This window comes from Sprattus sprattus (assembly GCF_963457725.1).
Source record: "Sprattus sprattus genome assembly, chromosome: 12".
Classification (NCBI taxonomy): domain Eukaryota; kingdom Metazoa; phylum Chordata; class Actinopteri; order Clupeiformes; family Clupeidae; genus Sprattus; species Sprattus sprattus.
Window position 1 is genome coordinate 23,173,685 of NC_137910.1, and position 16,260 is coordinate 23,189,944.

General features: G+C 42.3%; 1 protein-coding gene across 1 annotated transcript in view; it reads left to right on the forward strand.

Annotated features, from left to right (window-relative positions):
- The window catches only part of LOC308373675 (heparan-alpha-glucosaminide N-acetyltransferase), a gene marked incomplete at both ends in the record, with an annotated part of 38,344 nt that extends 26,508 nt beyond the window's left edge, over window positions 1-11,836 (forward strand). Inside the window, 4 exons of the mRNA XM_080849279.1 lie at window positions 1,673-1,750; window positions 8,061-8,131; window positions 11,354-11,466; window positions 11,655-11,836. Coding sequence (XP_080705405.1) covers window positions 1,673-1,750; window positions 8,061-8,131; window positions 11,354-11,466; window positions 11,655-11,836 — 444 coding nt within the window. The remainder of the gene's footprint in view (window positions 1-1,672; window positions 1,751-8,060; window positions 8,132-11,353; window positions 11,467-11,654) is intronic.
- Between the last annotated feature and the right edge of the window lie 4,424 nt (window positions 11,837-16,260).

Below are 16,260 nucleotides of genomic sequence, written 5' to 3' on the forward strand. Positions count from 1 at the left end.
CATGAATGGAATTTTACTCCTCTTCAATATATCCTAAAAACATGGTTGTGGTTTAGATTGTTTCCTCAAAAAAATGCTGTTTAAACTGGTTATCAGCTTCATTTTGTTGCACACTGAAATACACTCACACACACAGACACACACACACACACACACTCTTTGGATGCCATTTTTCACATCCCATTCACTCCTGTCTGGTTTTAAAAACACACCAGATCTGTTAAGACATGCTAATGACCTTCAACTGTCTGTACTATCGCTGTTCAGACAACCAAGTTCCCTTCAGTGGCTCTGTAGAGCCCTCCCTTGGTTGCCATTGGCAGCCCTACCTCATAAGAGCCAATTTTTTTTTTTTAGTTTTGTTTTGTTTGGATTCGCCCTATGTAAAGCGTCTGAGTACCTAGAAAAACGCTATATAAGTTAAAGTATTATTATTATTATTCGAATGTGATGTATCAAAGCTTTGGCTGTGATGCTGTTGTGCTACTTGTTAAACTGCACGCACAGCTGCACTCAGTCAAATGAGAGGACCAGAACAGAGAGGACAGAAACAGATGTGGGTGTGAGGTGTGTGTTTGTGTGTGTGTGTGTGTGTGTGTGTGTGTGTGTGTGTGTGTGTGTGTGTGTGTGTGTGTGTCTGTGTCTGTGTCTGTGTCTGTGTGTGTGTGTGTGTGTGTGTGTGTGTGTTCGTCCCCATGCCTTTGATGGTAGTCCTTGAGCGTGTGTGTCTTTGGCGGGAGACTGTTTAAGAGGGTCGGTTCACACACTCTCCTCAGTGACACTGCCACGGCACCAGCGCAGCCCCTGCCTCAGATGAGCGTTTTGCACGCATTCATGAACTCCCCCGTGGGCACCCGGAGAAAAAACAGTTAGTGGTGAGCTCCTCAATCAGCACGGCTTAGAGGACACGCCAGGTGTCTGCCACCCTGTCTGCATGGGCCGGGGCTAATGTCCTCTGCTGCGACGTGTTCGTCATCGCTGACTTAATCAGCCCGCGCGGCGGACGACCCAAGTGGCACATCTGGTGCCGAGAGCACCAGGAAACATGAGCCTTGTCAGGGACACTCCCTCTCGACACATCCGCTGCCAACCAATTACTGTACCTACACATCACATGGCAAACATCCTACCTCTCAACCTCTGTGAAGCTCTTCCGGACAGTCTTAACTACAAGAGGCCGCCTGTATTTCTGTGCAAAGAATCATCATAACTCCAAACAGATAGTTACAGTGATGTGCACCTAATAATAGAGTTATTAGTAATAGCGTAATATTAGTGAACATTGTTTTGACTGATTGTACTGTAACACACCAAATATCATATAGCAAAGCTGGATCTGACTAGGCAATGTGATCAAATATAACAAGGTATCAACTACCAAGCTATCTTAAATTTCACTGTACATGACACACATTTTGTCTCTGTTCTGTGCCCTTCGTGCAATAACAAAAGTACACAGTAGTTGAACAAGAAGATAGAAAAAAATATGGGAATTGTGATTCAGTGAATGTACTTGGAAAAAAGCATGACAATGACTGCTTTTATATTCTGGACTATGATTCTTCTGTGGGACTATTGGTAATCTTTATTTCATTCAGAAAAATCGGTCTCAAATAGTGACATTTACTGTACTGTACTGTATTTTGCTAACGGCAAAATGGTCTTTTTACAGGCTGGGAAAATTCTCCTGTTCTTTGGCACGAAGACTCATGAGGTCTTGACCCGCTTTCTTGTTTGGGCCATTCTCCTGGTATGTTGGTCCTCTCCACCACTCTGCATGACTACATGTAGACCTCTCCTGCCACACAGGTCATGGTCCCTTGACCTGAAAATGTACAGCAATCAATATCAAATATATTCTCTCTTTTTTGACAAGTTCTCTTGAAGCTGCTCTCCAAGGGTTGTAGTTAATCACAGTCGTCACTGCTTGAGATGTCTGTCTCAGTGCATTTCTCCATGAACCTGTATTTGTAGTAATAACTAGTTTATAAAAAGTCCCTAGGTGATAGCAGTACTGTGGGATCAGGTATGTTCTTTTTATTGTAAAAGGAATTTGCCACACTGTCAATCTGATATTTATGCTGGCTCTTTGTAATTGAACCACATAATGCAATTACAATACAAAGGGGAAAAAATCTATAGTTATTAGTTCATTACACACATTTGACTAAATATGCACTAGTTATCTGTGCATTTGAGTGTGTGTGTGTGTGTGTGTGTGTGTGTGTGTGTGTGTGTGTGTGTGTGTGTGTGTGTGTGTGTGTGTGTGTGTGTGTGTGTGTGTGTGTGTGTGTGTGTGTGTGTGTGTGTGTGTGTGTGTTTGTGTGTATTCTGCATGTTTGCATGATTAAGGATTTGGTTCCAGGCAGAGAAACATACAAAACCTCCTGTGGGACCCAACCGGATGGATCTCATGGCTTGCGTGTTCCTAATGGTTTCCCTATCCTCTACTCCAATATGAATACACACAGTGATTCACAGTATGCATAGACTAGAAGATCATATTCTTGTCTCCCCTTACCAGAACTGTCTTCTGTCCCTGGCTCGATTCTGTAGTGGTAAATAACCTCCTCTCATAACTGCTCAGAGTTTCGAAATAGGCAACTTGGGATTACTGTATCAAATAAATAACTTTCCTGGGTCTTCAGAGTGATTTTCTGATTAGATTTGTTACCATTAAACAATAGTGAAGACTGGAGGCTGTAGATGAGTGCTCAATTTGTGTGGTCCAAACAACTAAGAGAGTAGTGGCTGATAGGGGTGGGGGTGGGGTAAGTAGTGTTGGGACTGCATGGGGTCCTCAAGTGTCTTTCCCTGGAGAGTTCACCATGTTTTTACCCAAATTGCCTTTCTTGACAATGAGTCTTCGTAATCCGCCTTCCAAGATGTCTTGTAAAGCTGAAATAACAAATATGCCCCCATTTCAGAGGTCTAGATAAATAGATAGATGGAGGCTTTATGAATCCCGAGGGAAATGTATACATTTAGATGTATCTAGCAGTTTTCCAAGACTGTGTGCTTGCTATGTAGTCAGTAGGTCATAAGCTATTGTCTGAGAACCCTTAGCATCAACCCCTGCTGCGGCTGTTTTTGTCCCGGTTGTTTTGGGTTCCCAGCAATCCTGGAATGTTGTGTCCCACGACCGCAGGTGATGATGGAGCACTTTTGTCTGGGCTGGGCCAGTAGGACCTCATGGCCTTTCTCACTAAGAGAGAGAAACATTACAATCAGAGCTAAGACCATATGGCTCCTTCACTAAGAGAGAGAAATATAACAATCAGATCTAAGACCACATGGCTCCTTCACTAAGAGAGAGAAATATAACAGTCTCTAAATCAGGGGCCGTATTCACAAAGCCTTTTATCTTACCACTAGGAGTGCTCCTAACTCGCGCTAAAACCTTTTACGTAGGAGTAATTTCTTAAAAGTGATTCACAACGGCTCTGAGACCTACTCATACTAAGGATAATACCAACTCCTAAGCTTAAGATAAAAACTCCGTTGCTATGGATGACGTCGATTCTCATGCACAAGTTTAGAAGCGGTGCGTACGGTGATTGGTTGCTGACAGGCGCTGTCATTCAAAACTCAGTCCTAACATCCCCCTAACGATCCCACTAAATCAACAGAAAATAAGAGAATAACCTAGGCTTCAAATGAAGTCATATTAAATAGTTATGGATAGTGCACTTAGCAGAATGCACACGCATGATGACAAGTTTGTGCATCCAACGAGAATGACGCTTTGCACGTTAGAGAAAGAGAAATTGCCGAAAAAAACACGGAAATTGCATGAAATCAAGGAAGTAATAATTAAAGCTCCCTGCAAACTATTAGGTAATCGGCATATTTCCAGCCCTTAAACACTTCAAATATCAGTCCATACGGCTCTTTAAGTCCTCATGTCATAATGGACGAAACGAGGGCGAGACGTAAGAGAAAGTCGAACTGGTCCCAGGACCAACTGTCCATGTTGGCCCAGTGTGTGCTGGAGAGGAAGGGAGTTATAAAAGCTAAATTTGGCTGTGGGGTGACCACAAAAAAAGAAGCGTGAGGCATGGGAGGACATATGTGTTAACATAAATGCTTCATTCCCTGCCGTGTGTCGCTCTGTCGATGACTGCGAGAAGCGGTGGTATGCGCTCCAGTCACAATGTAGGATGGAGATTGTGGAGTGGACTTTAAAAGAGCCGTCGCGGCTACAGGTATTGTGTCACCAAAATAGGCCTCATGCGTATACTTGCATGTTGTAGTTCAACTGTGCTCCCGGGTGTGGATTGAGGAAGGGTGTCAAAAGCCATGTCTTGCATGGATGGCCACTGTCACCCAACAAGTGGCATCCAGCAGGTACATGGTGCCGCTCAAAAGGCTGGCGCAGACCGCTGTCCATTAAAATGCGCGAATCGTAGAGTAGATCCAGGCCACTTCGCAACAATATCTATGATTGTGAAATTTGGATCAAACACTATCTGTGTATTAATTGAATGTACCTTTTTGCGGATTACAAAGACGTCCTTATTATTACAAAGACGTCCTAATTATTTTAATGTGTGTTCCATCGATGGCACCCACGACACCGGGCATTCCTGCAATCGCCATGAAATTGACCTTGATCCTTTGAAGTAGGCGATTGTCCAAAGGGAACCGGATAAACTGTTGAACAATGTGTGGTCTACAGAGTGCGGTGATTGTTTGATGAATGAATCGGCTTACTAATGATTGCGATATTCTGTAGTTGTCTTCGTTGCAAAGTTGCATTTTCCCCGTAGCCAAAAATCTTAATGTCATCAAACATTTAACTTCCGGACTGATTGGGTTGTTTCGATTAGTTGGAGACGTGATTGCATCCCGCACTAATTCTAGTAAAATGTTGATTCCCTCACGGTTTAAGCGATATCTTCTCAACAATTCAGAGTCGTTCATTGTCTCCAATACGTTGCGTCTGGCTTCAGCCATTTTAAGACTTTTTGTGAATAGGTCTTAGTGACTTAGGAGTCCTCATGAGGAGTTTTAAGCTGTCCTAGACTTAGGTGCTACTTTTAGGAATAAAATATTTTGTGAATTGCTCTTAGTAAAAAAAAATAGGAGTCCTACATTTAAGACTGACACGCCCATTATTTTTAGGAGTTTCTCCTAAATTCGCCACTTATGAGCTACTTTTAGCCCTAAGATTCTTTGTGAATACGGCCCCAGGTCTACAGCAGTGCACCATTATACACAATCAGAAAGTCTTCTAATATTGTGTTGCAGTTATAAAGATGCTGTGACAATCTCAGTACTGAAAAAAGCTTATGGTACTAATTTAATTGATGGGCAACTGGCAACGAACAAAGCAACTGGCAACGAGCAAAATTTGTCGCACATGTCATCGTGTGACGTGTGGGAGCATTGAACTGACCCACCCATGTTTGCGCTTATGATCTTGGTCATGGTATTAAATTAGCAAAATCATTTTGCCAAGTTATTAAATTAACTTTAGTTCACGCACAGCAGACGCTGCTTGTTGCCCATTGCCCGTTGCCCATTGCCCGTTGCCCATCAATGATATCAGGGCCCCTTTGAGTTACTGAACTTTGAGTTACTCATTAGACAATATAAAACTGAAACACGTCATTGTCTTCCACTAATATTTAGTGTTGTTGAAAAAAAAATGTTTTTGAAAAAGGTTAACAACAAACCCATGATTGATTATCAAATTGGATTATTAATTAAGTTGTTTAATAAAGCAAAATGTATAACAGGATGTTTAATGAAGTCAATGAGCTGGAGTCTTATTTTGCCTGGGGATATTTTCATCAGTCAGTGTCCTTCAAGCTTCAAGCGCTGTGCCCTTAATTGTTCCCTCGGCCCAAGGTTAATTGGGCTTTGGTGCCTCGTCAGACATATTTCCCAGACAAAATATTTTTAGTTTGGTGTCTTATAAGAAGGACATGCTTGTCAAACCAAATTTTGGTCACACAGTGTGTTTTCATGTCTGCCAACATGAACATTAATGTAACATGATTCGTTAGCATTGATCATTTACAGTAATATGTGATTGATAATTAACTTACTGTACCACAGGCAGAGAAAGAGAACAGGAGCGATGGAGGGATGCTTTTGAGTATTTGTGCCTGTATTTATGTGTGTGTGTGTGTGTGTGTGTGTGTGTGTGTGTGTGTGCGTGCGTGCGTGCGTGCGTGCGTGCGTGCGTGCGTGCGTGCGTGCGTGCGTGCGTGCGTGCGTGCGTGCGTGCGTGCGTGCGTGCGTGCGTGCGTGCCATCTTCGCTGTGTGTTTTTGGATGTGCTTGTGTGTGTGTGTGTGTGTGTGCCTTTTTGTGAAACAGGGACCTTATATTAACAGAAGCTTGAGCCCTAGTCCTTTGAATTTCATTATCCTTAACTCCTATGACAAATCGGTCCATTATATTGCTATGTTGAATCATATTGCCCATTATGGTGGGGGCATTGGAGAGCAGAGTGCTAAAATATATTATAGTAGATCTATTCCACTTTACCTAGGGGCTCATGGTGATGAAATAAAGCAGCCAGAACAACACATTATGTCTCCTCTCTCTTTTCACACACAGAAAAACTCATTTAGGTTAATTGAATATATTTTATTTCAAATATCTTGTTTGCCCATCTTCTATTGCAGGGAGTTCACTGGTCCACTCCTGTACATACGCTGACATTTGGCAAAACTGTGTATTCATCTTAGGAATAGTTTATGCATTTTCATTTCATTATTTTCATTTCACTCTTGTAATTACAATTTATGGTTCAGAACTAACTCTGTGTTGGTGGTAAACATCCTCGCTCACTCAACTCGCAGACAGTCACATGTGCTCTTGAAGCAAACCTTGACCCATGGCACAGTCAGATCTTTCCAAGATGATCACGGCTAAGATTTGTCAATGTGAACAACAATCAATTATGGCCGTCTCTCCCTGGAGAGATGTGGCATTTCGAGGGAAGGCTTTGAAGCAGCGCTTGAACAGCCACTTGTTTCGCTAATGTGCTCTTGACACGAGAGGTTACCCACAGTGCTGTGCAAGGAGTTAACAGCCTCTGAGCGCAGAGACACGAGTGGTGAAACCGCACTGATGGAGAGAATAAAAAAAACACGCACACAACATTTATACCTACTATCTATGGCTGCATATATTTTAGATACATTTTTTTGCATTGAAATGTTTCCTTGGGCATCTGTGTCTCTCCCCATCCCAATAAACAAGGCTTAGAGATAATTAAAGTTCAACGATCAGTGTGCAGCAGTGAGAGATTGAAATTGAGCGACTGGCCCACATACCGTACCAGTGATTGTCCCACATCCTGCTTGCGTAGCCTGGAGACTCAATCTAGGCCCAGCCAGGCTATTTCCACATCATTGATTCTGTCATCTATACAAGTGATGGATATTCCTCTAACTAGTGTGTTTGGATACTGATCTGCCTTCTTCCTCGAAAATGAGAAATGCCTCCTCTTTTTTTCCCCCAAGTAAAAAACAAAAGACTGGATGCACAGTAGATGTGTAATGAAATATTTGATTCGGATAAAGGAATACAATCTTTATGTTTGCAGTTTGCAGCTGTGTGTGTGGGTGTCTGCATCTTTGTGTGTGTGTGTGTGTGTGTGTGTGAGTGAGTGAGTGTGTGTGTGTGTGTGTGTGTGTGTGTGTGTGTGTGTGTGTGTGTGTGTGTGTGTGTGTGTGTGTGTGTGTGTGTGTGTGTGTGTGTGTGTGTGTGTGTGTGTGTGTGTGTGTGTGTGTGTGTGTGTGTGTGTGTGTGTGTGTGTGTGTGTCAGTGCATACATGTACAAATCCAGTGTGTTTGGCAGAAAGTTTGGAGTATATGGCTTTTTTATTCAAGAAAGAACACTTATAAGGTTTTAGAAAGTTATTCTGTTGACTTTGTTTCTGTCCCAGATCAATGATGCTTGACATGCTCCAAGGCCTTGACATCCACTTACTCTCCTGAACTCTTGGATGTGGGAGGTCTGAATTTTCTCGTAGCATCTCTGTGGTGTTTACTTTATTGCTCGGGAATTGATTTCGAAATCTGTTTCATTTCAACCCTCAGGGAACCTGCGCAGCCATCCTTTCTAAGTGCACGCGAGACGAAGGATTTATACCTGTCAATAAAAATCTTTGGTAAGTGCTTCCTGACCCTCTGAATCCAGCCACTTTCCTCACAAAAGAAAGGATGAGTTTTCAAAAGGCACAAATCACCGCCCGCTAAAACACGCGTTTACTTCTCCCCTAACGACAGCACCCCCTGTAAATAATCACCAGCAACTGTCGGGACAGTGGAGCTGGCAGGGAGATACATCCTCTGACCAGATCACTCTTCTTAACAGCCAAGAGAGAGATTGAGAGAGAGACGGAGACGTTTTGTATTCCTTGTCCCCACATCATGTCAAGAGTTCTCACCATCACAAACTCGCTGTAAAAAAAAAAACAGCAAAAAAAAAAAAGCAGGTTGGTGTGAAGCTCTAACGCCTGCCAAACTTAAACACGATCCCATGTGGATATTTAGGTCATTTGTTTAAATTAAGCCAGCCAGACACGGTGATATGTAATAAATACCACAAGAGTAATCCCCCATAATTCAAAACACTAATTCATTTAGTCTTCGCTATGAGTATATTGTCTTGGATTAAGATCTGTTTCTTTTGTGGTATGTTCCACTCAAAGGTATTAGCAAAAAATCTGTGTCTCAAATCACACAAATCCCAAATTCTCAGTTGACTGACTTGGAGTGGAATACCAAATTTTCAAGAGGCAGCACCATTTGTGCATTCCGACCATTCATTTACAATAATCAAGAATGATGTCATACCATTTTAATTTGCAATACTATACTACTATACAAATGGTCTCTATTTTCCAGCATGACTTGTATGAGGTCAACCAAACATGCTGCCTATCTCTTTCCATACAGTTTGTAGCTCGCACTCTTTGCCAGAAAGATTCCCATGTTCGGGAGCTCATCCTGACCCATTACCTGCCCAGGTTTAATGGACAGTCCATCATGCACAGGTTATTGAGCTCTCAAGTTTGAGTGGCTGCCTCCATCCCTAAAAGTAATTAACTCCCAGCCAAAGACTGCTCCCTGGCCCGGCTTCAGATTAAATAAAAGATGCCTGCCGCATGGAGGACAGCCCCCAGCTCTGGGATGCCGCCATTTTACATTAGGTAATATTACATTAAACATTCTTGCACTTAGGAACAGACAGGGACAAGGCTCGCTGGCACGGCCTCCCGCAGCAGGTGCCAGGGATTCACTTTCAGCGCTAATGCTCCTTATGGACTACCGCTAGGATCATGAGTGCTATAGTATAATCTAGCATATTATTTATTTATCTGCATCACACCCCCTCCCCCCAAACATGTGCCTCCGCTGTTTGGTGATTATGATATTCTTCAATAATGCAACATGTTTCAGACGTTGTGATATTGAATGGGCAGTAAAATGGCTCATCTGTGACCAGTTGTTGTTAGAATCTCAGGTCATGACCCCATTCAAGTTTATAAGCATCAGTTATTGAAAGGAGTGACTCATTTGGAAATATGAATATTCATCTCCATGTTTAGTATGCCAGATGGCCAGACATCAACATTATCAACAGTCTTATAAGGGCTTCAAAAAATGTCTAAAGCTTAAAAATCTGTTACTTCAGTTTGTGAAATATAAACATATTGACAGCACAACAGGGCACCTCTGAAGAAAAAAATGGAAACTGTGATGATGAATGTTTGAGTGAAATGAAAGCGGGTTTCATATGAATGGCCTGGGAAAGCTAGCTTGCTAATTTGTGAGCCTACGATTCTGGACTTGGTTTTACATTTGAACGTCACATTTTAAGACTTGGAAAGTAGACCTTTCTAAAGTTTTTTCTGAGGACCTTTCTAAAGTGTTTCCCAAACCATCTCTGAAGAGAATAATTCCCCTAAGAGGAAACTTCATACGTATAGCGTAAGAGACTCAATCCATGTTTCTGGCATCATGTCATGCAAGTCATAATTTAAAAAAGCTCCCAAATAAGGACAGCTGTAGACTAGATCTTACCCACAGATTTGTATCGGCAAAGGATTAAAAATGTATTTATATTATTCAGTTATTTAATGAAGCACAAAATGTAATGCAACACATGGTCTTACATGATCTTACGTCACAGTCTTACTTTGCAGTCTTGGTTTTACATTGCAGTCGGTGCAAACACACACACATTTCATGTCCAGACACAAAACATTTTTTAGCACGTAAAACATTTGTCTGATAATTGTGTGAAGGTAGAGCTAAGAGTGGTCCAGACCAACCTTACAAAAGTAGCTCTTACAGGATGTTCCGGAAACACCTAGAAGCCCTCTGCTTACAGCTGCCCTTTCCCACCAAACTATTAATCACAAATTCTCCTCTGCTTATGGTGCATGTATATACTGTGCCAGCTTATTTACCCGTAATACTAATGAATGCCATCATTGACAGTTTTCTGCTTCATTGCTCTGCTTATCCTTATAATAGCAACCTTATGAGGACACTTTATACCAACAAAGCTGTTCTACAACCGATCCTTTGAATGCTGGCTCTTGTCAATTTTATTGACTGGTCATTTTGCATGTATCATGTATATACTTTCAATTTATATTTATATTTCATGGAATCATGTATGTATCATGAACATATGACACATGTACACTGATGAAAACCATGAAACCATCTGCTTGCTTCTGATTCTCTGTTCTCCTTCTCTCCTACCTTCCTTTAGGGGGGTTCAGGTTCTGTTTCCATTGTTATTGACGCTTTCTAAATAAAATTGAATTATACTGAATAAACGTTAAGGTATAGCTTAAGGTGTAACTTAGGAATGACATAGCATTAAGAAGGCTTCAGGAAACCTTCCCCTGTTCAAGAACTACAAAAACAAACAGGGACCTCTTCTTTTTTTTAAAATGCTTTGCTTTGTTTGGTGCCATTAGAAATGCCATAGAATTCACACAGAATTGTAGTCATCCGCCATGCTGTCAGGCAGATTCTGTTGCTTGATTGACAGGACACACTGACCACATTGAAAATCCCAATTTCCGCTACAATAACAATGTCTGGTATTTGCACTCGCTGTCAGAGGTTGTCAGTCAATCTGGTGGTTTGTTTAACATTTCTTGCGGAAAAAACTTCAAAACTTACAACAACAAAAGAAATCTTGCTTTGAAAATAAACGTAAAGCCCATCAAACATATTCAACATCCCTCAATGTATTAAATGCGAGTGAACACCTAAAACAAGATTAGGCCTTATTGCAAAACTCCATCCAGGCGTAAGCCCGACAGCTCCCAGCGCTAACATGCTCACATGTCTTTCTCTCTCCTCAGGTCTCTGTCTTATGTGACCTGCATGGGCTTTATGTCCTTCCTCCTGCTCGGATTGATGTACTTCATTATAGACATCAAAGGCTGGTGGGGTGGCCAGCCTTTCATATACCCAGGTATGTCAATCAATAGGAGACCAGTATCATTCGAACTAAATGTAGAACCTAGACACTATCTCTTGTGTGCCCTGTCACCTACACTACATGCAGACAATTCAGCACGTTTGTTTGCCTAAATGACACAGCGCTCTATCATTCTCCTCGTCCGCATTATCCTAATGGCATTATTATAACGTTGTCTGCAGGCATGAACTCCATCTTCGTGTATGTGGGCCACTCTCTCCTGGGTTTCTATTTCCCATTCAGCTGGGAGATGCGCTTCCAAGATAGCCACTGGGAGTGGCTCTTCAAGAGCCTATGGGGCACCTTCCTCTGGGTGCTAATCACCTACCTCCTCTACAGGAAGAAATTCTTCCTTAAAATCTGATGGCCCACCAGATGAACACTGAGCCAGCACCCCCACTTGGACCATGCCGGACCATAAAATCAAATTAGGAATATTTTGTGGGCTTAATTAGCAAATAGCTATGCGTGTAAAAACCCTGGAAGGCCAGATTTATGGGTGACTGCGGACACCTGCGATGTTTTATTTGGTGTCTGCTCTGTTAGGACCAAATGTGGCGATTAAATCAAATATACTGAAGTGGTACTTAACAAATTAGAAGGAGCGATTCCTCCACTCCAGGGTAGCCATTATCAATCGGTTGCCATGGCCGCACCCCGGTGTTCTAGGGGGGAAGAGGGGGAACCATCTGCTCCTCAAGTGACAGTGCCTTAATAGGGGTCAAGCTGGACGACTCAGCAAGGAGTGTGTGTGTGTAATAAGGCCAGCCCCCCTCTCCCGCTCACACTAATGGGGAGTCAGAGATAGCACATGTCCACAGCCCACCCTCGCCCATACTGCAGCAGAAACAAAACACTGAGCTCTCTCTTTGGCTTGATATCACTTCTTCACTCTTTCCTATGTTTCTCTCTCTCTGTTGTTGTTGTTGCTGTGCATAGAGGGGACTAAGAATGAAATATTTTTTGTCTTGCTTACTGTTGTTGTCCTTCTTACTCCGAATTTAACAAGATCCCTTGACATCCTCTCTTTCTCTTCCTAGAGATGTAACATTTAGGGCACATCAAATCCAATCAACATATTAATTGTATTGATTGATCAAACTGTAGAAGTCTATTGTTTAGTTTGTACATAAAGAGATCAGCGGATGGGATCTGGTCACAGGCTCAGATTAAATCTCCATTTCTGTAACGAGTTTGAAGGGACGGAAATGGACCGCCTCTAAACTGTCCTCGCTCATTAGAGCTCAATGAGTGCAGCCCAGAAAAAAAGCTGAATCACTTTGGCCACTGAAACACACCTTCACAGCCTCTCTTCATCATTCACAGTAATCACATCCAACATAACGTAGCAGTTTAGTTGTTACTGCGAAAAGACCGTATGTGTATTCAACATCTTAAACCTCTCTAATCGAGACAAGAAAAATCCAGTGCAGTCATTCAGGCTCAACTCCAGTAAAGAAGCCAGTCTTTCTGTCAAAGGCAACTTATTGTGAGCACAAAATGATAAGAGAGGAAGCAAATGGGAGAAATGGCTTGAGGATTTAACAGTAAGTGAAAAAAAGCCTAGTATTACACCCTCTGTTGTCCCGTGAGGACCTCCACGGCATATCAATTTGTTTAAAAGCTTGCAGTAAAGGACAAAACTATACGATATGGATCACAAAAAGCCGCACAGACGCATTTTCACTTGATCTGGTTAGGATGGCACGTCTGTCTGCTGTGGGGGCAGGGAAAAGGCAGAGAAAGATCCAGCTGTGTGGTCACACTTGTCATAGATCTGACACTGCATCGGCTTGTCTCTATTGATTTCAACTGTCCATATGTCTCAAAATGCCATCGGGTCACCCATATAGGGAAACTTGATCTCTGGTGTTATGCATCTTTCAGACAAGGGCCTGTACTCTTCATGTTTAGCTATGTAAATAAAAACCTCAGAGGGCCACTATGAATCTGGGCTAAGGTGACCAGGTGTCCCGCTTTTGTGCTGCACTGCACAGCATTATGACCTTTTGTCCCGCATCCCACATCTAAAGATGTTTCCCTGCATTTTCATTGGTCGTTTGGTTTGTAGTTGTAGTCAGAAATAAGAACACGTGGATGTGTCCTTTTGCCCGCCCGGCACATAAACCGCTTATTCCATTGCGGTATAGTTTCTACTCTATACGACAGCAACCTGGGTCAAATGCAACATAGGCAAAAGCTACTGCTTTCATCAAGAGGCTTTGAAGGCCTACAATCAAACTGCAGACATGGCGCTGGTGAACTCCTCTACTACTTCACAAAAAAATGAATTGCACAAACTTTGCTGGTAAGTAATAGCTATCTTTTTTATATCTTTCATCCAGGAAAAGCTGTAGCCTGTATCTTTTTTATCAGGGCTAACTGATGTGCTGTGGAATCAACTAGAGGACAAAGTATAAGTGTTTATGAGCTGAAGGACAGAATACAAATGTTTGTTATTCAGTTATATGACATTATAGGTTGCATTTAGGTTGCCTCTCAGTATTCAGAACATGTCCCACATTGTCCCACACAAGCTTACTACTCTTTCCACATTTGGTCTGTGTGTATCTGGTCACCCTAATTTGGACCCTATCATTCCCATCTGCCAAACATCTTTGCACATGACAGTTTCACATAACCCAATGTGTTGTGTGCTTGAAAAAGAAGTATATATTCGGTGGCTCTGGCCTCTCCTCCAGGAGGTACATTTAATGTTTTTCTCACTCTTGAGACCATTAGACATTGCCCATAGGCTGTCTTGGAGCATCGAATGAGGTGACATGTCCTCAAGTCATTTGCAAGAGGCTTCCAGCATACGTAGGTGCAGTCATATACAATCAGATATCCTATGGCGTGCTGCCCACAGTTGTGGTGCATCCTCTTGTTACCTGACATGTTACCTGGTTTCTATTTATGCCACAGCCACGTAAAAATAAATTATAAAGCACTGAGTGAGAGATTTAAAGTTTGCGGGTCCACCAAAAAATATGTGGCTCTGTTGGTTATTTCCTCTCTGTTAGGGACTCGGCTCTTGAGACAATGATTGGAGTGATTGTGGCATGATGGACTGGTGGCTCGAGCCGGGAGCAGGGTAATGGATCAGGCCTGGCACCCGGCACTGAAACCCAGGCGATCAGCCCAGACGTGGACCTGGCCTCAGACACAGCCATCAATGTCAGGGCCAAGGCAGACTTAGCCAGAGACTCCGATGTGCTGTGCATGGTGTGGCTATTTGAGACCATCGTAGGCCAGTGCTCAATCAAATGCCCACTGAAATACAAAGCTTTGTATGACTCACAATGGGATTAAATGTGGAGTAAAATGTCAAATGCTGAATGAGAAAATGATAAGGTGTCTTATATGGCCTAACAGTCTTTCAGTACAGAAAAATACCACTATAGAGGAGAGTTTCAAAATGAGGGTTCACAGCAAATATGGGAAATGTGGGTGATGGCAAAGGCTAGACGGCCTGTTTAAAATTATAGAATCAATCTCGAGTCTTCTCCAATAATGACAGTGAGAACACAAGAAACATGCTCTTGAGGCACTGTTCATGATGCTTTCAGGATCCAACAAAACTCCTGTCTGGATCTTCTGTGTGCACATATCCATGTGGAAATGTAAGATGAATCATACTGTATATACTTTACACCAGGGGTCTTCAACAGGGGGTCCGCGGAGGTACTGCAGGGGGGTCGCGAAATCTTTGGTTGATAAGATAATTTTTTTTAATATTTCCAAAAAAAAAAAAAAATTCCACAAATTTAAATGTCTTCCAAATCAGAATTGTATTTATTCCCTTTAAATTTACATTAACGTAAATCCGACATATTGTAGCGAACGTATAAATTGATCGAGAAGACGTTATCTTTCAGTCCAATCGCCACATTCAGCTACCCACAGGAGCTCTCTCAAGCTGGGCACCGGTTCACTCACAGCACCTTTCATGCACAGGCACTAGCCAATCAGATCGCGTTTCTGCTCAAGTCTAAAGAACGCGAAGGTCAAAAATAAAAGATGACGAACCAAACTCCATAGCTGGTCTTGTTTGTACCTATAAATTGTTAGTTTGACATTTGCTTAGATTTAAAAAAAAGAATAAAAATAAAGAGAACTAGACACTGTACAAGGTACAAGGAAAAGAAGATACATCTCCTTAATGTGGGAGGATGTGTGCCATCGACACAATAACAGGGTAGCTATGTTTATTTGGCACTAGGCCCAGTATATTATAAACAAAATTTTATGCAATTTATATAGTAGGGGGTCCCTGCTCATCTCGCCATCAGTTTGGGGGTCCCTGGCCTGAAAAACGTTGAAGACCCCTGCTTTACACCATTGAATAGTGTAGCACTAAATATCTCTTTGTGAAACGTACCATGACAATTGTGAGCTTTGTTGAGCTGAATATGCCTTTGGTAGACCTGGTAATGTCAAGGCAGGAGATGCATAAAGATTTAAACCAGATAAAACACTTACACTGACGTCAGAAGAAGATTTCACCAGCCAACACCTTCAGCCTCTGACTGCTTTCCCCCAGTTGTTTGTCTAGAAAGGAAAATCACAGGCTCTGCCACTTTATAATGGGTTGGCACTTTGGTTGGTCTGTGAGCCTAGCTGAACTCTGCCCAAAATACAACATCTCCGATAAGAGACAACCACAGATTCAACCATGTCTTGACACAGACTCACAACACTCCCAAAATGGCATTGCCCTTATCAATAGCTCACACCCAGCCTATTATTGAAGAGGCTCAATAACAGAGCTTGTAAAAGGGTATAAAC